This window comes from Chinchilla lanigera, unplaced genomic scaffold, assembly GCF_000276665.1.
Source record: "Chinchilla lanigera isolate Chin_1 unplaced genomic scaffold, ChiLan1.0 scaffold00123, whole genome shotgun sequence".
Classification (NCBI taxonomy): domain Eukaryota; kingdom Metazoa; phylum Chordata; class Mammalia; order Rodentia; family Chinchillidae; genus Chinchilla; species Chinchilla lanigera.
The window spans coordinates 2,709,618-2,733,666 of record NW_004955524.1 but is presented as its reverse complement, the minus strand read 5'-3'; the positions used below and the strand labels follow the sequence as shown (position 1 = coordinate 2,733,666).

The 24,049-nt window shown below is 60.1% G+C and overlaps 1 protein-coding gene across 1 annotated transcript; it reads right to left on the bottom strand.

The window, feature by feature from the left end:
* Positions 1-1,817: 1,817 nt before the first annotated feature.
* Positions 1,818-23,011, bottom strand: Sugp2 (SURP and G patch domain containing 2; the record flags this gene model as incomplete). The annotated part of the gene is given in 10 exon segments (XM_013507220.1): positions 1,818-2,048; positions 4,223-4,343; positions 4,706-4,842; positions 5,895-5,956; positions 6,931-7,445; positions 9,995-10,106; positions 10,772-11,256; positions 14,848-14,968; positions 17,389-18,984; positions 22,880-23,011. Coding segments are annotated over 9 exon segments (3,270 nt in total). The 3' UTR covers positions 1,818-2,048.
* Between the last annotated feature and the right edge of the window lie 1,038 nt (positions 23,012-24,049).

The following is a 24,049-nucleotide window of genomic DNA, read 5'->3' as shown; positions in this document are numbered from 1 at the left end:
TATCCATAACTCTCTAATGTTTGTATTGTTCCTATCCTATTTCATAAATGGATCCATGTTTATTATTATGTGTTTCCTACAAAAAAAATAAAATAAAAAATAAATAAAAAATAAAACCATGGTTGGGAATGCAGCGAAGTGCTAAGGCACCCTGGGTTCAATCTCTAGTACTATAAATGTAAATCAATAAATTAAAATAAACAGCTGAGGAGAGAGCTCAAGGGTAGAGCACTTACCTAGCATGAACAAGGCCCTGGGTTCCACCCCAGCACTGCAAAACAAAACAAAACCACAAACAGTCTCTGGAGCCTGACCCGCCGGGCATGCTCAGCTTGTGGGGCTCCCCCCGGGGACCCCTGCAGTTCCTGAGTGAAGGTTCTCAGGAGCAGGAGCAGGCGCTGGGCTTGGGCACCGGTGGCCGGCAGCATGTGCGAGGTGGGAGTTTCCGTGCACGGACAGGTGTGCACGCACGCAGGCTGGTGCACACAGAGGGGACCCATGTGCGGATGGCCCCGGTCTGTTTCCCCACTGGGGAATGGGCTGGCTTCCACAGGGTTCGAGGACTAGAGTCGAGAGAGGCTGGCCACAGCCCGAAGACTCGTCACAGCTCAGGGTCTGTGCTACAGGCCCTGGGGCCACTTGTGCCTTCCTTTTTTGTTGTTTTTTGAGACAGGGTCTTGCTGTGTAGTCCAGGCTGGCCTCGGACTCACAGAGATCCTCCTACCTCAGCCTCCAAAGCTGGGATGACAGGCGTGCGCCGCCGTACCCGGCCTGTGGCCTCGTCGTCGCCCTCCTTTCTTCTCGGGGCTGGAGATGAGCCCGCACAGCCACACCCCAGACCCCATATGGCTTTCTCAGAGAAACCTTGAGTCGACCAAGCAGAATGTAGGGAGAAGTGTCGCTCCCGTATTCAGGGCTCTCTCTGAAACATGGCTGTCCCCTCAGTCGTCACCGTGCACACCACCTTTGAAAAGGGGTTGTCGTCTGTCCCCAGAACATGCTGTGACACCTTTTGATTTCAGCCAGGTGTCCACTTACCAAGTAAAAACTAAAACCGAGCAGCAGGCGGGCCCGGCCCCGCGCTTTCCTTCTCGGGGATGCGTAGGAGCCCGCGCCAGCCCGCGTCTGTCTCGCTGTTCTGCAGCGCTGGGGGTTGGTTGGGCCCAGGAAGCGCCAGGCTACACCCCAGCCCACGCGCTGCCCCTCCCGCCTCGGCCCGCCCAGCGCCGGGGTCGCAGTCGTGTGCCACCGCGTGCCTCCGCCCGGGCACACTGCGCTGTTCAGAGCGTGCCCCTGCGCGCCCGTGTGCATGTGCGTGACTGACGGCCACGGCGGCGACCACCCCTGCGGCACAGCCAGGCTCCCGGGGCCACCCTTCCCTCCGCGGGGAACCGTCTGAGGCCCACGCTCGCTGAGACCCCTTCCGCGCCCCTCACCTCCCCCAGCGCTGTCCCCTGCCCGCCTCTGGGCCAGGGCTCACAAGCAGCACCAGCACTGCCCCAGGCGGAGGGACGGCGGACGCTGGCCCCGCGGTGAGCTAAGGCTCCCCAGTCCCGCGTGTCCGTGACTGCCCTCTCCCCTGCCCACGGCGACCTTCCTCACCAGCTTCGTCCCTGTCCCTGCTGTACCCTCTGCCCTCACCTGTAGGGCCACGGGGCGGCTGGCAGTTACGTGGCTGTGCGCCACTGGCTCGGTGCTTGGGGTGAGCAGTGGGGGCGCAGGTCCGACCCCGGCTCCCTACCAGCCCCCGGTGTCCCGCGGCACGAGGACCCGCAGGGTGGGCGCGGGAGCGGCGGTACTGGCGGGGACCACAACCGTCAGGTTTCCTCTACATTTATTGCAACTGCTAATGATCGACAACACTCACAACTCTTAGTCCTAGAAAACAAAACTTCCTTTTGGTAACATCACAGACGTCTTCTAGGTTTTACCGAGGATCAAATCACTAACATTCCCTATGGGGTCCCAGGGACGGAGACAAGGCAGGGACAATCACACCCGGGGTGGCAGCACAGCGCTGTCGGATGCCCGTCGTCCTTGCGGGGACCCTGCAACAGGAAGGACAGAAACGACACTGTGATTTGGGACAGGCCGCGTGTACACAGCCCGCCTGCGCCCAGCACTCCCTGCCCGCAGGGATGGGGCAAGAAGGAGACCTGACAAGGGCCCGCTGCCCTGAGCCTGCCCCCGGGGCTGCCACGCTGCATGGCCAGGGCCAAGTGCAGCTGGGATGGAACCCGCTGCGCGCCGAGCTGGTGCCTTGTCCTTCTCACTGCGAGAGAGCGTCTCTGAGCCACCAAGCCGCCGGGCCTGGGCGGGCACTTCCCACCCTGCGCCTCGGGCCCCAGGGCTGGAGGGACAGGTGTGTGCCGCTGCGCTGGCTAGTCTGCTGGACAGCTATGAACGCAGAGAGCAGGACGATGCCCGCGGGGTCTCGGAGGCCCACACGGGAGCTGCTGGGGCGGGGAAGGTGCGCAGACGCCTTCAGACGGCCGGCCTTCACATTCCCGCCCGAAAGCGGGCTCTTCCCAGGCTGCGCTGAGCTCAGGAGCGGGACGGGAAGCAAGCAGGGCCCAGCGCTGCACCCGCAGGAGGAGGTCACAGCAGCCCGCAGGTGGCTGCAGTCTCAAAGAAGCGAGGCCGCAGCCCGTGAGCTGGGCCTCCTCATGCAGCTCCACGCAACACCGTAGCGGCTGTCCCCAGCCCGGGTGCCGGCGGGATGCAAGTGCTCCGGGTTTGGGCGCTCTGGGATCGGCAACCAGCTGAGGGGCCACCCCGAGCCGCCTTCCTGCTCCGCACAGAATGGCTTCTCCTTTTTCTCCTTTTTGAGTCTTGCTACATAGTGCACGCTGGCCTTGAACTCGCAGCTGTCCTTCTGCCTCAGCCGCTAAACACTGGGATCACAGGCGAGCAACGCAGCGCACTCCCAGCAACTCCTGCCGCGCTCCCCGCAGGAAGCGGCCGAGCCTTGCAAGGAGCGCCGCGGGCCGCCTGCTCTCCCCGCTCGGGCGGGCTCCTGCGCGGTAGCTCCCCGCCAGGACGGCGCGCCTCTGCCGCTGCCACCGAACTCCCGGCAGTCTCCCGGGGTGTTTGTGGAGGCGCTGATACTAACAAGACATTCAAAAAGGCTAGCGCCGTGCAGTGGAGACCTCAGCTCACGGCCGTGGGAGCAGGGCGGTGTCCCCGCTGAGTCTGAAGAGGCGGCGGTGACCTGCGGCCACGGCCGTGTCCCCTCTGCTCACAGGGCGCTCCCCGGAGCGCTGTCCCTCGGCGGGGCCCCGGCCGGGAATGTGGCTGTGCACGCCCGCAATGCCTCCGGTGGCCACGCCACCTTTAGAGAGGAACCAAGACAGAGACGAGGGGGGGCACCGAGCCCAGCGCTGGGAGCGAGGACAGGCCGTGGTGGCTGAGGAAGGGGCGGGCGCCGGTCCGCAGAGCCTGGGCAGCGGTGGGGTGCAGGGCTTGGGCCCGCGGGTCTCCTCGGGCGGGAAGCACAGAAGAGTGCGGGGCGGGGCTCCTGGGCCCACAGCGGCCAGAAGCTGCGGCGGGGTGGCCTTGGGATCTGTGTCCTCTCCTGGGTGGGCAGCTGGCTGTCACCAGTGAGACGACTTGACTGGGAGAGGGGCTGGAGGCACCCTGGTCCCACGGGAGGTAGCCAGGAGCCGCTGGTGGTCAGGCAAGTCCTCGGGCTGGCTCAGAGGCCACCTCAGTGTGGGCTGGGCGCCGCTACGACCACAGGAAGGCCGGGAATGGGGCACGGTCGAGTCCAGAGACTCCATTTCCCTCACAGGATGAGGCAATTTAGCTTTGTTTTGGTTTGTTTTTTGCCTGTACCAGGAATGGAACTCACAACCTTGTGCCTGCCAGGCAGACGCTGTGCTGCGGAGCTAAATCCCCAGCCCATTAATATCTTTTTGAGATGGAGTCTTGCTGTGTAACCTGGGCTGGCCTCGAACCTGTGGCCATCTTCCTGCCTCAGCCTCCCAAGTGCTGGGATTACAGGTGTGCACCACCACGCTTGGCTTTGGTTTTATTTATTATTCTGGGGGTCGGGTACTGGGAATCGAACTCAGGACCTTACGCTTGCCAGGCAGACGCTGCCCCGCTGAGCGAGATCCTCTGCCTCGATTTTATTTTTTGGGATAGCATCTGATGTTGTGGAGGAGCAAGACTGTCAAAGTGGCAGCAGACGTCGCGGCACCCCGGCGCGGTCCTCACGTACCTATTTGTTGGCCCGCTTGTGTCTGTACATCTGCATCATCCGCTGGCGGAAGACGTCAAATGTGTCCTCCTTCTGCTCGGGGCCATCGGCGCCCAGGCCCGCCCCCTCTGAGGCGGTGCCCCTGCCGAGGAAGTGGGGTCAGTGAGCCAGCAAGGACACGCAGAACAGATATCCCAAGGGAAAGCCACGCTCTGGGCCGGGGAGGCGGGCACCCCACCACCCACAGGAGTCCAGGTCCCAGCCCGAGCCCGGCTCTGCGGGCACCACCCAGTGGCACCTCAACCCCCACCGCTGAGTGGAGCCTCAGGCCCCCAGCTCTGGCGCGGCTGCTGCGACGGCCCAAAAGCACCCTCTGGCTCTGAGGCCCACGAGTGGCGTGGCCAGATTGCCAGGTCCCCCAACCACAGCGGTCCCAGGCCTGCGGAGTGGCGGGTGCTGCACCACGCAGCCACATCCACAGGAAGGCGCCACCTCGCCACATACAGGCTGACGGGCTCGCGGATGCCTTTGCCACAGGAGCCCAGGCCGCGGCCCTCCTTCCAGCCCATCTTCTGCAGCATCTGGAAGCCCACGTTCTTGTCCGTCAGCTTCTGCTGGGCGAAGTCCAGGTCCTTGGGCTTCTGTGAAGACAGGGCCCGGTTACGTCAGCTTGCTCAGCATCAGGGGTACGGGGAGCCCAGGGGCCTCCTTCGTGGCAGGAAGACCCATGCCAAAGCCAGGCACAGCGGCATACGCCTGTAATGCCAGCACTGGAGAAGCTGAGGCAGGAAAATCGTCATGCGCCTGGGGCACGCAGGGTTTGAGGGCAGCTTGAACTACAAAGTGAAATCTTGTCGCAAAACAGCCAGAAAGGGAAAGAGGCCGTGGCACTGAGCTCTGCTGTGGCTCCTGCCCAGCATCCCCGCCCAGTCACTCCATACCTGCCCAGCAGGCCCCTGCTGGTCTACGCCCAGGCTTCTGCCAGGGTGTGCCCTCAGCACCTCTGCAGGCCTGCATGGGTGTCACCTGCCCGGACCCTCCCAGGCGCCCCCCCAGCCCCCCAGGGGTGGTCAGTGCCCCGCCCTGCCTTCCTCACTCACGCCGAGCTGCTCTGCTTCCCAGGGCCTGAGCGCAGTGCCCCGCCTCGCCCTCCCTGGCGCATTGGAGCTCACCACACCCACCTCCCGCCCCTCCTGAGCAGGAGCGAACTTATAAAGCCCCTCAGAGGGGTGACTGATGCACACCATGATCCCAGCTACTGGGAGGCCAGGGCAAGAGGGTCACAGGTCTGAGGCCCGGCTAGGCCACTTAGGGAAACCCTGTCTCAAAAAGATAAAAGAAAAAGGAAATAAGATAGGAAGTGAGTGTCTGCTGAACAGGCGTGAGGCCTGGGGCTCCAACCCCAGCACCACAGGGAAACGTGTCCCAAGGGCAGCCTCTGTTGCATTCTGCCCATGAATGTCTGAAGGTGAGATCCGACTATAGCTTTTGTCCAGGACTGGACATGTTGCCCAGGCTGTCAAGCGATCCTCCTGCCTCAGCCTCTGGGGCAGCTAGTGGCACTACAGGCAGGCACCCCACAGCTGGCTTTAGAATACGACTACAGGTGACGCACAGGTAGCTGGCACTGTCCTTCAGAACACAGTTGTGACCACATGCAGCCTGAGCGATGCCTGCGGACGGTGGGGCTCACCTTCTTTTTGGAAATGGGGCGTCCCCGAGGCCTGTCATAGGCGATGCGGACGGGCTCGTGGACTGCAAGACAGAGAGACACACATACACACCCACGCACCCTCCTGCCTCCCTGGGGGAAGAGAAGGCGCTGCCTGGGATGGAGGTGCCCAGGGAGTGGGCGCAGAGGCTGGGTCCCCATTGCCCAGGGCCCACTGAGGACAGTCCAGCCATAGACAGCCACCCGACCAAGGTCCCTGTGACTGAAGAGCCTGCTCCTTGGGGAAGGGGGCGCAAGTGTGTGGTTCAGTGATGAACTCCATGCGACACTGCCCGTCCAGATGGGGCGGACTGCCTGCTGCCGAGAACCGGGCCCCTGGCCTTCCAGGGGAAGCCCGCGGCACGGCACCGCGCCGTCGTTACTACTGCGCTCTGGGGCGGTTTCCGCTCTTCACACCACAAGGACCAACAGCGTCCACAACAGGGAACGCCCAGGTCCCTGGGTCCCCTGGAGGCAGCAACAGGCACTGCCCGTCTGCTGCCTGCGAGGGCTGGAAAGGAGGGAGGCGCTGTGCAGCGCAGACATAGGCACCGTTGCCTGGGAAGGGCATGGTCACCCACGGCCACAGCTGCCAGCTGCGTGCAGCTGCCTGTGGCCAGTAGCAGGGCTGGAAGCAGGAACGAGAGCCCAGCCTGGTGGGGACACAGAAGGTGGCAGAGCAGGAAAGGCTGTGCCCTGCGGGCCCGGGTGCCTGCAGAGGTGCTGGCGGCTTGTGGCAAGCTGGGGGCAACCTGGGGAGGACCCATCAGTGCCGGGCCAGCCCCCGACCACAGACACGCGGGTCTGCACTGAGGCTCCAAGTCACAGCCCAAGGCTGGGCCAGGCTGAGCCAGAGCGCAGGGAGCCGTGCTCAGCCTTCTTGGGGTGCGGGGCATAAACCCCAGCCCATGCGCACAACGCCCACTGGACCACAGACTCCCGTGCCGTGCCACCACACTGGCCATTCTGGTATCTTCCAGCCCAGGTCTCCAGGCCTCCGGCAGGAGTCTGTACCCACCTTGGGGCTCCTGGATGAGGCACACCCGCTTGGGGGCTGGGATCATGCCAACTTTCAGTGATTTGCTGCTCATCCTTTTCCGGGGGAAGCAGGTGCCCACAGCGGCCTGGGACAGGCCCGGAGCTGCGGGTGTGCCGTCCTCGGTACTCTCTCCAGCGAGGCCATCGGTGGGGGCGTGGCCCTCAGCAGCCCCTGCCTGGGCGGCCCTCGCTCCTGGCCTGGGGGCTCCATGGGCAGTGGCCCCCTCTGCCCCCTCCTCGTCCTCCTCATCCTCGTCGCCCTCCTCCTCCATCACCTCGGGGCTCCCCAGCTCCGTCTCCTGTGCAGGGCCCTGTTCCTGCTGCTCCCCCGCCCCTTCTCCGGGGCCTCGGGGGCTCTCCTGAGAGTCCCCACTTTGGCTGCCACTGCCGCCGGGCAGGGTGAGAGGAGACGATGTGAAACGGATGGAGGGGCACAGTTCCAGCACTTTCTTTCGGTAGAATTTGAAAGCGGAGCTGTTCTGGTCGTGGAGAAACCTGGGACACAGATGGAGACACGCGGGTCAGCAGGGCAGTGCGGACACAGGCACCGAGGCGCCGTGAGGGGGCGGTGGGCACGCAGGCCTCCGGAGAAGCCAGAGCCGGACCACACCGCACACCCCAGAGGCTGTGGTGCTGGCGCGCGGGGCAGCTGCACCGCTCTGCTCGCCCTGCGCCCTGCGCTCCGCACAGGTAAAGGACCTAAGTAGAAAACATCCGCTTCTACGAGAGCGCACCGGCTCCCTGCAGCACGGCAAGGGGCAAGTCGGACATCACACGCTCTAGGCAGCGCGGCATCCTTTTCACTTTTACTTCGAGATAGGGCGTCACTAAGTCATTCATGGCTCAGACGGGGCGTCCTCCTCAGGCATCCAGAGTGCTGGGAGTGCAGGCCTGTGTCCCCACACCTGCCGTACATCTCATGTGAGTTCGAAGAAATGTACAAGGCAATATCCAGGTGGGGCGACGACAGGAAACGCTGCCGCCCTGCAAACACGCTGCAAGCGAAGGTCTCGAGGAGGAGCAGAGTGGTGGGGAATGAACGCAGCTGCATCCGAGATGAGTGCTCATGAGCACCAGGAAAACACAAAGCCAAGCCCAGGTGAGATCATGGCCAAGACAAAGAAATGTGGGGCTGGGGCCGGCCCAGTGGAGAGTGCTTGCCGTGGCCCCCACAGGTCTGGTCCCACCAAGCTCTGGGCAGCAAACGCACAGACAAGGCTCAGCGTGTGCCGAGAGGCCCCGGCTACCCAGGAGGCCCAAGTAAGAGGGCAGCAAGTCTGAGGCCAGCCTGGGGAGCTTAAGAGACGCAGTCCCAGAATAGCAAATAACAGGGGGGTCAGGATGCAGCTCAGTACGAAGGCCCTGAGTTCCAGCCTCGGTACCACCCCCATGAAACGGGAGAACAGGAGGGAGCAACTGCAGGCGTGAGACCTGAGTGTGCCGAGTGGAGGCCTACACACGAGAATGATGCTGCTCGCTTCTCGGAGCTCACCTTTTGTGGTTTTTGTGTTTGTTTTGAGATAGGGTATCCCAGGCGGGTCTTGAACTCATGGCCACTCTCTTGCCTCAGCCTCCTGAGTGCTGAAAATCTTTTGTGATTTTTTACTAGAACCGTATGAATGCTATGTTTAAATGGAAAGAGGACAGCCGGGCGTGGTAGCACACGCCTGTTATCCCAGCACTCGGGAGGCTGAGCCAAGAGGATCGCTGGGAGTTCAAGGCCAGCCCTGGCTAGAAAGTGAGCGCAAGGCCAGCCTGAACTACATAGTGAGGCCCTGTCTCAAAAAAAGAGACAAAAACCCCACAAAAAACAAAAACAAAATAGTAAAGAAGACAAAGAAAAGAAAAAGCCTTAAAATTAAATCTAAGTACCTTCTCCACTGCTGATGAGAGTGTAGACCGGTGCAACTACTGTGGCAATCAGTGTGCAGATTCCCCCAAAAAAGTTTTAGAGGTCCCATTCGACCCATCTATTCCCCTTCTGGGTATTTTCCCAGAAAAGCTGAAAACAGTATACCACAGCGATATATGTGCACCCGTGTTTACAGCAGCACCATTTGTCATAGCTAAATCTTGGAAACAACCCAAATGCCCATCAACCAAGGAATGGATAAAAAAGATGTGTTTATATACAATGGAGTATTACTTAGCTATAAAGAACGATAAACCTTTTGTAGGTAAATAGGTGCAACTAGAGACCATATTCGTAAGTGAAATAAATGAGACCCGCATGTATAAACACCGTATTTTAAGAACCGGAAAGAGTACATAAAATCTAAAAGGTACAACAGACATTGTGAAAGGAAAAGAAACGGCTCAAAAGGAAAGAACAGGGGCTGGGGACATAGCTCAGCGGCACAGCGCCTGCCTGGCAAGCGTGAGGTGGTGAGTTCGATTCCTGACACCGGGGGAAAAAAAAAAAAAAGAATGAACAACTTGGATGAGGGAAAGCAGAAAAGAAAGAGGGAAGGAAAAAATATATATATATATACCCCAAATAGTTAAGATAATTGTGCTACTATTTCTATTGGCTTGCTCCAAGGAACAGTTAGGGTTAGACTTCTGACAGGAGCTGTCTCTCCGCAGAGACCTGACACTCCCTGGGGGACAGCTCCTGAGCGTCTCCCGAGCTGCCGTGAACAGGGCTGTGTTCTTGGTTCTGGTTCAGATCACCCACTAGGAGTGTTGAGAAACACTCCGTGCGCCAGCCTGTGCCTGCCACCACCAGGCTAGGTGGCACTGAGCTGACCCACCTGAGGGCTCGAAGGGCACATGCCATCCCTAAGCAGAAGTGCCTACTGTGCAGCCTGGGGGGACGGGGACCGCCACCATGCGTGCTGCATGCTCTCACCCCTCCTGTCCGTAGGTGCAGACCTGGCGTCCTCCAGGGAGCTTTCCCCGGTCCCGCCCGGGCCCCTGGAACAAGTGCTTCCCCTCCCACTCAAAGTGCAGGCCCGGCTGTGGCACCCTGACATCGCCACGTGAGTGCAGGCAAGGGCACGAAGTGGCCCTGCGCACTCCCAGGCTGCATGGCGGGTACGCACCACAGGTCGGGGTTGTCCGTGCTGTTCTCTATGCTGAACTGCTCGATCTCTGGTCCCACCTGAGCGACGAATCTGGCCAGTTTCTCTGCAGTCTCCATGGTCTTCGCGTCAACTACAAAACACAGCATCTGTCATTGCTCTGGAGCTTGGGACCCTCCCCGAGCCCTGGGGCTCTGAAGCTGGCCCAGGAGCAGGGACTCTGGTCCCCTCCTTGAATTGTATGCTCCTGAGTGTGCCCTTATCAGGGGACCACACCTGACGCCACCTGGGCCACCAGCACTGCAAGGCGGCCCAGGTGTAGCATGGGAGGGCGGCTGGCCACACAGCAAGGGGGTTGCACAGCAAGCAGGACATAACACACAGTGCCACATTAGCTGCAGCTCTGTGGGGCAGCAAACGAGTAACACTGCAGCCAGGAGGGGGCAGTGCAGGGACAGAGGCTGCCCAGGGAGGGCAGGGCAGGGCTGCGGCCTCTGCAGATGGAAAATCTTCCAGCAGGGCTGGGGTGCAGCTCGCTGATGAGCGCCTGCTGAGCACACACAGCTCTGCATTCTACCCCGGCGTCACACAAAGCAACAATCAAAGCTCAGAGGACGAGCACAGGTCCTCTCAACGCCACTCGGCTTTCTGGAATGGTCTGGAGCACCATGGAGCAGGGCCCCGGGCACTCCAGGCAGAACGTGCCAGCCCTGCCCTAAGAGGGGCTGCCTGCCACCAGCCACCTCCCTAGCCGCCCAGTCCCAGGGGTGCGCCCTGGAGAAGGGGGCGAGTACCCACCGTCATGGGCAGGCTCGCAGGGGGAGGAGGTCCCCCGGGTTTTGGCAGCAGCATCCGCTCCTGAAGGCTTGGGGGACTTGGGGGCCGGGCCGGAGGTGCCTGGGCTGGTGTCCCCAGGAGGGGCTCCGGCGGGGTCCGGCAGGCAGTCCTTCGCAGCACAGTTCCCCTCCGGTGGGGGAAGCTTAGGCTGCCGGCTGAGGGGCTTCAGCCTGGTGCCTGAGGACAGCAGCGTCTGGGTCCCTGTGGTGGCGCGCCTGGCCTTCCAGCCGCGCAGGCCCTGAGTGCGGAGCAGCCGCCGCCGCTGGCCTGGGAGCAGCCTCCGCTTGAGACTCTGCACAGCGCGCGCATACAGCATGGCCCGCACGGCGCACTCAGCCGGGGCCGGTTTCCATTCGGCGCCCGCGGGGGCCTGGGTCCCGCGCTGCACCTCGGCCAGCTTCAGCTTGTAGTATTTGTGCTCCAGGCTGTTCTCGTCTGCCAGGAACCTGGGCAAGGCGGGCAGAGGGCACGTGTGGGCCAGTGTTGCCCAGCCGTGGCTGCGCACGCCCCTCCACAACCCCACTCCCACCCCCATGTGCGGGAGAGCTGAGGCCCAGCCAGGCCAGTGCCCACTATGGAGCCTCACTTCCAGCTCTTTTTTATTGCCCAGGCTGGGCTGGAACTTGTGGTCCTCCTGCCTCAGCCTCCCCCAGTGCTGGGACTAAAGGTGTGTGCACAGCGCCGAGCCCTTCCTAAGGCAGCTCCTCTGCCCTCCGCTGGCTCTGGGTGCTTCTCGAGGACCAGAGCAGGGCCTAGGACACCTGCCCTGCCCATGGTGACCACAGGACCACTGATCAGACTCCCGCCTTCAAGGGACAAGCAGCTCACGGGCCCTTGTGACACAGCCCAGTCACCCTGGGGACGTGGGACCATCCCAGGCTCACTGAGACCGGCTCGTGGCACGTACACAGGATGCTCTGCCAATGGCCCGGTCAGAGTCAGCGCTGGAGCAGGGGTGACCAGACCTACACGAGGACCAACAGGGGCTTGGGCGCCCGCTGTGGGATCCTGTGGCCAGGCAGAGTGACGGGGATGGGTGGACACGAGAGGGTGAGCGGGTGCGGCCGAGGTGGGCACTACCTGGGCTCCTCTCAGCATGAGTGAGAAGGGGGAGGGTGGGAGGGGAGGACAGTCGCTGAGCCTGTGCCGGCCGGGCAGCACCTCCCACGCCCTCGGCGGCTGCTCCCCTCCAGCCTCTCCTGCCTGGAATCCGTGCACAGCCGCCACCGTGTCCGCCCAAGCTCCTCTCCCTCATTCCTAACAGCGCACTTCACGCCGTGCTTTCTCCCAAATGCTGTCGCCTCTGAGGCGCGCAAGCTCCTCCCGGCCGCGTCCTCCTAGACCGTTCCTCAGTTCAGTCTGGTCCCCCTGCACTCGAGTTTCGCAGGGAGCCAGCACCACGGTGCGCACCTGTGCTCCAGTTACTCAGGAGGCTGAGGGAGGAGGCTCACAGGTTCGAGGCCAGCCTGGGCAACTTAGTGCGCCCCTGTGTCGCTTAGCTGGGCGCGTGCACTTGCGGGGAGCTAGTGAGTTCTGGGGATGCCTGTGGATGACTGACAAGTTCACCAGCACCGAGGGGCAGGACGGTGCCAACCAGGAGGCTCAAAGCCCGCGTGGAGCAAGAGGCGGGAGGAAGTGTGCCCACATGGAAGTGTGCTCTGCCGACGGCATCGCCCTGGTGTCTCCGCAGCGCGCTCCCGGGCCTCCCGAGACTGTCACGCATCCTGGTCCCTCTGCCCTGTGTGGAGTGGCTCCTGCGTCCCCCGCTCCCCGGGCCACTGCCAGCTTTCCTGCTCCAATGCTGTGAGCTGCTCTCCACATCACTCGTGCAATCACACTCAGATTTCCCGCGGACTCTGTTCTGCTAGAGAACCCCAACCAATGCGAACCAAAATAAAAACATTTCGAGACAGACTCAGTAGGGCGCCCCCTGTGGCCCAGCTACTCAGAAGGTTGAGGCAAGAGTGTCGCTAGAGCCCAGGAGTTCACGGCCTGCCCAGGCAACACAGAAAGAGCCATCTTTTAACACCCCGCCCGAATCTGAAGAACAGCTTCTCCTGAACACACGCCGCTTCTGTCCCTCAGACTCACCACATCACAGGTCAGTAACGCTCCACTGAGGGCCCGCGCCTGTGCCAAACGCGTGCACTCTCCATGTGTAACAGCTCTGAGCGGCCTGCACGCCGGGTCGGGCGTTCCGGGGCAGCCGAGATGACCAAGTGTGAGGTGAGGGGTGAGGTGTCACATGCGGGTCTGCGGTGGCATGGTCTGGGGACGGGGCGGGGCAGCGCTGGACACCAGTCCCCTGTGCTGGTGACCGGGAGCCAGCAAGAAAGAGGCCTGGGATGCTGGTAGGAAGTGCGTGCATCCCACTCCCCTGCACCGGGCGCCGTGGGCTCAGGGGTGTGGCCAGGCTGCAGCCTGGCAGAGGCTCCGCCTTCCCCAGTCCAGGGGACGCTTCTGCTGACGACATCCGCACGCGGCCCCACAAGTTCAGCCGATTTGTCTCTCTGGTGAACTCGCCTTGTTTCCAGGCAAGGCCGTGCGCAGGAGCACAGGTGACGGACGCCCAGGGTCAGCTCCTTGCGGTCTCTCGGCAGAGACGGGATTTTAAGTCCAAGGCTTCGGTTCTCCCTTACGAGACCTACGAGGGCTCTTTCTCATGACCACCAGTTCGGGTTTCCCGGGTGCAACGCCCTCTCCCCCGGAGGCTGCTCATTTCATCTGTTCTGACAAGACCGAGTCTCCGAGCAGCTCCATCTCCCGGGGTCTCCTCTGCTTGCTCTCCAGGAGCTCGGCTTCCTCACAGGTCTCCAATCCATCCTCACTGTCCACTGCCGAGGTTCTGTGCCCTCCCCTGCCGCTCTGCCCCACACGCTGTACTCGGCTGAGGCTTCTGCTGGGCTCTGGCTGTGGGTGGGCGTGTGCCTGCGGCCTGCGCTCCAATCACCAACCGGGTCAGTCACGGGAGGTCACCTGGCCTTCTACATCCTGACGCCCCCATCCACAGGGCTCGGCTCTGCTCCACCTTACTCTCTCACACGACCCGAGATCAGGGACTTGAATGGACTTGAATCATAGCTGCTTCTCAGTCCTGGGGACTGACCTGGAGCCTCTGCATTCAACTATACCCACGGGCCTTTTCTCTTTGGATATGGAGTACCGACACGTCACTCGGTGGCCATCCTCCTGCCTCAGCCTCCCAAGTAGCTGGGATTACAGGTGTGTACTACCACACCTGGCCTAAAAACATCTTTCAATTATTTATTTATTTTTTGTCTTTTTGAGACAGGGTCTCGCTATGCAGTTCAGGCTGGCCTTGAGCTCACTTTGCCTTACATTGTCTTTTTTTTTTTTTTTTTCCAGTACCGGGAATTGAACTCACAACCTTGTGCTTGCCAGGCAGGCGCTGTGCCGCTGAGCTAAATCCCCAGCCCTTGAGCTCACTTTGTAGCCCAGGCTGGTCTCGAACTCGCAATGATCCTCCTGCCTCAGCCTCCCAAGTACTGGGATTACAGGCGTGTACCCCCACACCCAGCCTAAAACCATCTTTTAAATTGTGCTATTTTCGGCTTCCACTGAATTTACTGGAACATAACCCCACTGAAAGCCAAGAGCCACTGGTGCATGGAAACACTGGGGTGTCGGGCACACAGGCAGGCCACCCCTACCTTCCTGCTGCTCTTCACGTTCTCCAATACCTGAGTACCGCACAAACCGAATGAGGAAGTGCTGTTCTACAGCCAGAAAGGGGCAGCAAGGGAAAGGACGGCAGTGTGGCGAATCTCAGCACCCACCGCGCTGCCTCCTCCTGCTGGCTGCTTCAGCACGCGCAGCTCCACGTCCCCCACGGCACACTGGCGCTTGGGGCTCAGCCTGGAGAGAGCGAGCCCCGCGGCAAGCTGCAGTAGAGCCAGCGCCTGGAGTCCAGGGCAACGTCCCTGCCAGCTCCTCTTCCCACCGGACGACCCCGCTGCTAGACACAGAGTGCTACGGGAGCACGCAGAGGGCTCGGTGGGCGGCGGCCACAGACCTACCAGTAAGCAGGGTCCTCCTTGAGAGCCGCTCTCTCCCTCGGAGACAGGGTGCCTTCCACAACACGCGTGACAAGCTGGTCGATGGTGTCCACCACCCTGTAGTCCGCTCGCTGTGGGACTGCTGGAACACAGAGTGGCTTTCTGAGAAATACGGTGGACAGTGCATTAGCAGCCTGGCACCGAACCCACGGAGAACCACAACCAACATCCTCGCTCCATGACGGGAGTGTTCCCACTACTACGGCAGAAATAAAGATCTGGGGAGAAAACACTCGCCCTAGGTTCCTAGGACTGGGGAGCAGCTCAGGGGCGAGCACTCGCCCGGCATGCGTGAGGCCCTGCTCCCCGCAGTGCCACAAAATAGATAAATAAAAAGGTTTTAGCTTATGCTTCTCACTACAAAGGTGGGAAGAAAATGTACAGAAATAGCTTGGCATGGTGGTACACACCTGTAATCCCAGCACTCAGGAGGCTGAGGTGGGAAGATTACCGTGAGTTTAAGGCCAGCCTGAACTACACAGTGAGACTCTGTCTTAAAAAAAAGAAGGTACAGAAATAGATACAGAGCTTGGAGCAGTAGTGCATGCCTACAATCCAGCACTCGGGAGACTGAAGTAGGAGCATTGCCATGAGTTTGAAGCCAGCCTGGACTGAACAGTTAAGTTCAAGACAAGGGAGGACTACACAGCAAGACCCTGTCTCAAAACAAACGAACAACAGGTCTTCTATAGGTGGTACATTTATGAAAGATTCAATTTTCTTTGTGCTTTAATCTTTAAGAAACAACATCTTATAATCTGAAAATTTATAAAGAAAAAAGCCAATTAATTTTTTTTTTTTCCCTTGGTTTTTCTCCAGTACCAGGAACCGAACTCACGACCTTGCGCTTGCCAGGCAGGCGCTCTGCCGCTGAGCTAAATCCCCAGCCCACCCCAATTAATTTTTAAAAAGGTGATGGCGCCAAGTGCGTTTTGTTCTGTTCAAAGTCCAGGGCCTCACGAGTGCTGGGTGGGACTCCTCAGAGCCGCTGGCCTCGGGCTCAGCTGAAGCACGGGCACGCCCTGCACAGAGCGGGTCACCCTGCAACTGCCCAGCTGCTACGAGCCGTCTCCTCTGTGAGATGCATTTTCTCCTTTAACGCCTCTCGTTTTGCAGAGCCACTTTTTTTCTATGATTTTACAAAAGAACCTGAAGTTCAAAGTCAGAAGGCGATGAGATGTGGAGACTGCAGCAAACGTGGTCACCTCCCGCCAGGGTTGACAGCAGGGGCTAGGAGGAGACCACATTCAGGAGAGGGGTGGCAGCCCCGTTCCTTAGAAGGGACAATTAAGAAGCTAAAAACCGGGGCCGGGGATATAACTCAGCGGTATAAGTGCTTGCCTAGCAAGCCTCAGGTCATGAGTTTGATTCCTGGTACAAAAAAATAAAAAAGCAGCAGCAGCTAAAAACTGAGGGCACTAACCAGTACATGCACTACAGGCGTCACCCCGGAATTTCCGCAGGAATGGATGGAGTAGTGGGGCCCCTGGGACTCGGGCCCTGGTGGCACTGGCCCAGGACACGGACACAGCCGAGGCCAAGGATGTGCAGAGGTGTGCCTGGGCTACCGTCAAGGGACAGCAGGAGCTGCTCAGGAGGGGTCGGTGTCCCAGTGCAGCCAGCACTGCAGAGCCCAGCACCCCACAGCTTCAGGACACCTAGGCACTGTGACAGCACCTACAAACACTGTGCCCCCCTCCGACGCAATGGAGTGGGGGGAGGGGACGGGCCCACACGGCCTTGACCTGGCTCCGGAAGGACCTGTCCCGTCCACCCCCGTCGTCCCCCCTTTGCTACTTGGTCTGGCCCTGGGCTCTGAGGGTGGGCGGTGGGGGACGGGGGGTGGTTCTGGGATAAATGAGGTACGGGCGGAGGCTGCAGGAGTGAGGGATGTGGGTGCGCCGTGTGCGCGTGACCTCGGGGGCGGCCAGGTGTGGGAGGAAGCCAGCGACCAGGTGCTGCCAGCACACACGGCTACCTGCCGGTCGCAGGCGCATCGCACTGCGGAAAGGAAGGGGAGCCCACGCCCCAACCAGCTCACGCCCCCAAGACCACTCATTCCCGCACCGCGGCCTCCCAGGCAGACCGGGCCTCGCCTGCCTGCCCCAGAATCCAGCACAGGTGCGCCTGGCTCTCCCGACCTCCCTTCCCTGGAGACTGGGGTCACCTCAGAAATGGTGTCCAGGGGTTTTCCTTCCTCCTACCACTACCTGGGGTGCAGGGAGGCCACTGGAACGAGGGCTCTCAACCTTGACCACCTGATGAAATGCACAGGGCAAAGCGGCCAAACCCACGTGGGTTTCCCTGGTGAGAGCCACAGTTCCCCACGACACTGCCAAAGGGTTCTGTAGGGGACAGAGGAGCCCTCACACCGTTTGCAAGAGGAAGGGCAAGTGTTCAACCTCGACTGGTTATAGGTGATGGGAGAACGTCTGTGGGGAGACGTCACCCACATAGGAAAAGCACGCCAGGACACACAAGAACTTCCGGTGTTGGCCTTACCATCGCTCAGAGGCCTGGCATGGATCTCAGGTTTCACAGGCAGGGCCGCCTTGTCCTCCTCTCGTGCCGGCTCTAGACCCGGCCGCTTCACCCGCAGGGGACACCCGCTAGCCACCAGCCAGGCCTTCAGGTGGTCGATGTACTCTCTCCCGAACAAGGTGGAGTCCTCGAAGTTGGGAAACGAGGCTGGCGAGGGGGCTATGTCTTGGAGGCCGACGGCTTCTAGGATTTTCTCTTGCCGGAAGGAGGAGGCCAAGGAGAAGGTCTGCCCCAAGAGTGCCAGCGACTTCCGGCACAGGGAGTTGGTGGTCTCGAGGGCCAGGGCCAGGTCCAGGGGGCTGGTGAGGGTCTTCAGCTTGACGCTGAGCTCGTAGGCGTTGCAGGCCATGAGCAGGGGCGTGACGCTCTTCAGCAGGCGGTCCTGCAGCCGCATGATGTACTTGTCGAAGGGCTTGATGACTTCAAAGAAGCAGTTTTTGGTCTTCACAGCACCTTTGTCTAAAAGCATGTTTAAAAACTCATTATCAACTCGGGGGGTTTTCAAAGCAGAGTGCTTTAAAAATTTGATAGTAAAAAAGCAAAAATCTCTGTGCTCTGGTTTTAAGGAGCACTTAAAGGAGGCGAGCATCTTAGCACATGTTTCAGTTTCGAGCTCAAAGAGAGTCTGGAAAAGCTGGGAGAACTTCACGTCGTCTTTGATGGTGTGGAAGCCAGCCCACTTGATGATCTCGATCCCAAACCTGGAGAAGACATCAGCCTTGTCTATGATGTCAAAGCTCATCTTTCTCCTAGGGAACCGGATGTTCTTCAGGTCGAGCCCCAGAGGGATCTTTGGGGTAGGGAACTGGAGGTCTTCCACCCCGGGGTTTGTCCTCAGGGACACATCAGCACTTGGGGTGCTTTTCTGGGCCTGGCTAGTGCCCTGAGTTTTGGGGGTAACACGATTCAGAGCGGGCACCTTCACCGTGGTCACGTTTCTCAGCGTGGCAAGCTTCCCAACACCAGCTTTGGCCGTCAGCAGGCCCTGCGTGTCCCCCTTTCCCAGAAGGCCACCTTCCTGGTCCACGCTGAGAGTGCGGGCCCGGGGCTGGCCCTGGCCACTGGCCCTGGGCACGGGGTCAGCCTCTCCTGGATGGTCCACGTCATACTCCCGACCCTCCTTCTCTGCATGCTCTTTCTCTAGCCGCCTGGAGGAGCCCAGGTCTCCCAGCGCGGCGGAAGGACTCAGACCAAACTCCTGAGCCCAAGAGGACTCTTGAGACACCGGATGGCCCATGTCCTGCTCCCAAGAGCCACGGAGAGCCACTTTCCAGTCCTGAGAATGGAAATGTCCCAACTTCCGGTGGCCAAGGGCCTGCTCACGAGAGTCAGAGTGGGCAAATTCCTGATCCCGGCTGCCCTCCTTGCGAAAGTAACTGTCGTCACTGATGGAAGCGCTGCTCGACCGGAAAGAGGGTCCTGGGAACGCGTCACCCCGCAGGGCTTCTCTGCTGGAGTCTCGGGAGTGCGCCACAGATCCACCCAGGGCGAATCTGCTGTCCCCATGAGCATCGCCAAACATCTCTGCTCTGGCCCTCGGGACTGTCCTCAAGAGATCTGAAACATAAGACCCAGAAAGCGACACACAGGCAGTTAGAGCCGGGGTGGAAGTGCTTCCTGACAGATCAGAGTGTCGATGGCGTCAGAGTGTGCGAGGTGTCACTCAGACACTGGCTGGGCACAGCTGGCTCCTGGCTCTGCGGCTGCAGCCCCCATGCGGCCAGTGAGCACAGATGGGAGAACCTGGCTCAACAGGGAGCATGTGCAGGGCGTTTTGCTGTTGCTCCCTGCGAGACAGTTCCACAGCTATTCAGTGCCATGTACAGTGCGGGCCGTGAGAAGCCACCCCGAGGGCTCGGGACGCACAGTGCACACAGCTTTCAGGCACGCGCGTCAGGGCCTCCCTCCCCAAGGACAAGCATCCTTATAAAAACAAAGACCTGGGTGAACCAGGGTCACATCTCCAATGACCACCCAGCGACACTGGGCAGGGGCAGCCCCATAGACAAACTCAGCCTCGTTCACAGGCGCTCCAGCCACTGCCAACAGCCCCCAAACCCTGCTTGTCCTCAGCCCTCTCCCCACCCTCTACAGGGATGGGCTTTACACCAAGGGATGCGTGCTCGGTTCCCACACAAGCTGGCTGTCTCTTTGCGTGTCTGAGCGTGTGGTGCTGGGGAGCAAACCCAACAGCCTTTGTGCTGCGCTGCAAGCCCTTTCTGTTCTCTGAGACAGAGCCTCCGTAAGCCACTAAGTTGCCTAGGATGGGCTCAAACTTGTGATCCTCCTGCTTCAGCCTTCGGGACTCCTGGATTACAGAAGTGCACCAACATGCCCAGCTGAACTTGCAGCTCTTCACAACTGGTTGCCCATGCTCGACTCCCAGGAGTCCCCACACACAGTGCCAGTGGGCTGCCACTGCACAGGTCACAGCTGGCGAAGCCACAGCAGAGGAGCTGACCCCCAAACTGGCCGAAATTACAGATCTTCAGGGCCAATCAACTCGCTCTGGAGATGCAAACTAGAATGCAGCAGGGAGGAGGGAAGGCACGAGATACGCCAGCCGCACCGAGAGGCCGCTGGGCCTCAACAGGAGCCACTTCCGTGTCCTGGTGCAAGGGGGGCGTATCTGCAGCTGCCGCTTCACACGGAAAGCAGCTCTGTACGAAGCTGGGGACAGGGCAGACTCTGACATGCGGGACAGCGGGCCTAGGTGGGTCTCATGGGGTATCTTTCTCAATTTCCAGGTTTTCAGGCAGATGCTACGAGCTAGCAGAAAAAAACAAAAACACCAGAGGGATGGCTAGGAGGTAGTAATAGGCTGAGAGGCCACAAAAAGCCAAGGCATTGTGTAAAACCAAGCCCATGTGTTTACAGAGTCCTTACTGAGCGGCTTCGGTGCGCCAGCAGCCTGAGGCCCTGACGCTGGTCAGGGAAAGGTGAGTTTTGCGGGCCCTGCAGCTGAAGGCGCCAACCCTAAACAGACATGGGTCAGGGCTAGCAAACACTGAGATGATGTGAAGCAGGAGGGACCCAAGCAGGGGCGCCATCTGCAGCCAGGTGGTCCTGGAGGGCAGCAGTGTGGTCCAGCGCAAGGAGCCAGGTGATGTGGTGACAGGAAGAAACTGCCTGGACAGAGCGGGCAAGCCCTGTGCCAAGGCCAGCGGGGCTGACGTGGCCAGAAGAGCATGGTGGGGATGACGGGCAACGTGGCAGGAGGCCTGGACTTGCCGGGGACCTTCGTCCTGGACACCTCATCTAATCCAGGAGGCCCTGACCAGACATGGGCCTGGGCCTCCTTTCTACAAGGCAGCCCAGCTGGGGCCACGCTCCGACAGGACCTGCCGCAACACAGTGGGGAAAGGGACCCTACTGAGCCTGGCAAAGGCCGCAGATGCGCTCCAGGTGCGACAGAGCCACCGAGAGCTGGGCAGGAGGACCTCACTGGCTGCGCACGGGGAGAGTGGGTCACGGGGCTCCAGGAAGGCATCCAATGATGAGGCACAGGGGTCCGGGCAGAGGGTATGAGTCAAGGGTGGCAGCTGGGTGCCGGGTGTCTTTCGGTGCTCTGGTTATGAGAATGGGGCAAAGGTCACAGCGGAGCAGTGACAGGGAACACATTGGGACTGTGCAGCCTTGTGACATAGACACTCTAGACGCAGCCAGCATCCTGCTAGGGTTCCGGCCCTCACCTCACCACTTGTTCTTTTTTTAGTACTAGGATTCGAACTCAGGACTTTGTACTTGCCTGGCAGGCGCTTATGCTACTGAGCTATATCCCAGGCTACCGTTTGTTCTCTCTCTTTTTTTTTTTTTTTTGCGGTACCAGGGATTGAACTCACGACCTTGCGCATGCCAGGCAGGCGCTTATGCCACTGAGCTATATCCCCAGTCCCCTGCTTGCTCTTTTGAGGTAACTAAGACATCGCCAGGCCTGCGGCTGTAATCCTAGCTGTCAGGAGGCTGAGGCAGGAAGATTGTTGAGTTTGAGGCCAGCCTGGGCTATGTACAGAGTTACAGGTCACCCCATAATACTGTGCACAGCAAAGCCAGGAGTGGTGGCACACACCTGTAATCCCAGGACTTGGGAGGCTGAGGCAGGCAGACTGCCTCGAGTTCTAAGCCAGCCTAGCAAGATCCTGTCACAAGAAGAGATATTGGCTGTGGCTCAAGCCCCTCGATAAAGAAGGAAGAGCTATACCTTCATATGCAAAAACTCAAGCATTACAACGATGCAAACATGACACTAAATGAAGTGAAGTTCTGTGGCAGACTTTCATATCTACATTTTAGTTCATACAAGTTTTTATTTATGGCACTTTTAGGTTTTATAAGCAAGTAAAGAGCTGATATGAAAAAATAAATGAACGAAGTGCAGGACGCAAAGCTAGCATAGGCTGGGGAACCGTGGGGCACAGGAGGAAGCTGAGGAGACCTTCCCCCCTGTGCTGTCTAACTGCTCCACTCTATAGAAACAACCTTCTGTGCACTACTCGCTGGAGAGAGGCTGTCGCTCCATGCTATGCACTCGTTCTACCCTCGCCCGCCCCCGGCCCTGAGCGACAGAAAGCTTGGAATCTAGAGACATCGCCATGCCTCAGTTTCTCCAGGGGGAAGGTGCATTTATTACACCCCCTCTGAGACTCATGTGGACTCACCCAGTGGGAGGCACCCTCTGTCCTAGGCAACCCGCCAGGGCAGAAGGAAAGGATGGGGCACACATGTCTGGGACAGGGGAGCGCCCCAAGAGGCCCTGAAACTGAATGCCCGAGGCAGGAGCGCAGCCCTCTGTGCTCTCTTGCCCCCCAGTGGGCAGCACTTGCTCCCGCTGACAGTGCCAAAATGCCAGTGAGCGTTCTCAGGAGGACCTGCTCTCAGCAGCTCCGCAGGTTGCCTCTGCGTGCCCTCTTGCACACACAGCTGGTAAATGGCTGCATCTACACTCATGGGGGGATGGATGTACGCTCATCCCACGATGGGAGCCCCAAGAGCCCAGGCAGGGAGGGGCCCAGCGAGGGCGGCACTACTAGCAGACCTGCGGGGCCGCTAAGGAAAGGGCAGATCTGAGGGGAGCTGTGACGATGACCCAAGAAGGAGCTGGCGAGTCCTGACACCTAGGCAGGACGATGCCCAGAGACTGACTTTAGAAGGCTTCTTTAGAGGCTACAGGGACCGTGAGCAATGCTCTGAGCCACCCCGCCATGCTCTTTTCTTTTGTCCAAGTAGGACGCAACCTCAGGAGCCTCCTGAGTGGGTCACAGGGATTCACAGCCAGGCTTTGTGGGAGTGGCTCCAGGGCGTGGCAGCCCTGCCCTCTGCACACTGCTGGAGCTCGCAGGTGCATGAGAAGAACACAGCACACAAGGATTCCCGAAGTTAGGTATCTGTCCAGGTGCTGAAATCCTGTCCAGCCCCTAGGCACTCTCTCTCTTCAGAATCCACTTAAACTTACCTTGGGCTTGAAACGCAACAGTTTCACCTATGGCCTCACCGCTAGGGTCTGCATGGAATCTTTTTGCTTTCTCTTGTAACACAGCGTCCAAAGTCTCCTGCGCGATCCGCCTTGCGGCCATGCTTCTCTGCGCTGCAGAGAGAGAGGAGACAATGAGAACGAGCTGGTGCGCTCACTAAACCTGAAAGGCAGCGGGGCGGGACCCACAGCCCAGGACGTCACATCAGAGGACTGTTGGCTGCTCTTCCATGGGGCGCTGCAACTGCCCGCTGCAGCCCGAGACCCCTTTCCTGGGAATGTGCTGGCACGCACTGTGACGAAGCAGTGCTGCTTTCAGAGGCTGCTGGACCACAGCGGAACCAACACACAGAACAGCACCGAGGATCAGAAGGGTAGGACGGGAACTCCGGCCAAGGGTGGTGAGGAAGGACGGGGCCGTTCTTTTCCCATCTCTGACTGGGGAAGAGGCACACAAAGCCCACTTGGGACAAGTGATGGGAACAACCTCCACCTAGTGACAGTGAGCTAGGTCCTTATATAATCCCTTTTTCTTTCATTTTCCTTCTTTTTTTAAGGTAAGGGCTCAGTATGTAGCCCAGGCTGGTCGGGAATTTCAAGCAGCCCTCCTGCCTCAGCCTCCCCAGTCTGGTACGACAGGCGTGTACCACCGGGCTAGGTCTCTTCTGCTTCTTGCAGCAGCCCCTCGACGAGGTGGCTCTGTCGTCGATGATGTTACACAGGGCAGGAGAGGGACTTGGGCTGCGTGACCCATCCAAGGTCAGACAGCCCAGACCTGAACCTGGCCACAGGCAGTGGCAGGGGAGACAAAGCCCTGAATAATGAGTTGTGAAAGGAGAGGCAGCAACGTTCGGGGGTTTCGTGGCGGTGTCCGTCATCACCAGCTCCTGCTGGGTGACACCTCCGACTTCCAAGACGCAAGCCTGCCTTGAGACCATCGGTGCAACCACCGCCCCGCGTTCCCACCCTTTTTTCCCAAAAGGCCCCTCGCTCCCCGCGGTGAAGGCCCCTGGATCAGGCGCCCTGGACCCAAAGCAAGGCCCCTACCCTTCCCCGCCCCCGCCTCCCCTGCGATGGCCGGCGGCTGCAGCGGAACGGGCTCCGAAGGGCCGAGGCGGGCGCGATCGCCGTTACCGCCCCGAGCCGCGGCTG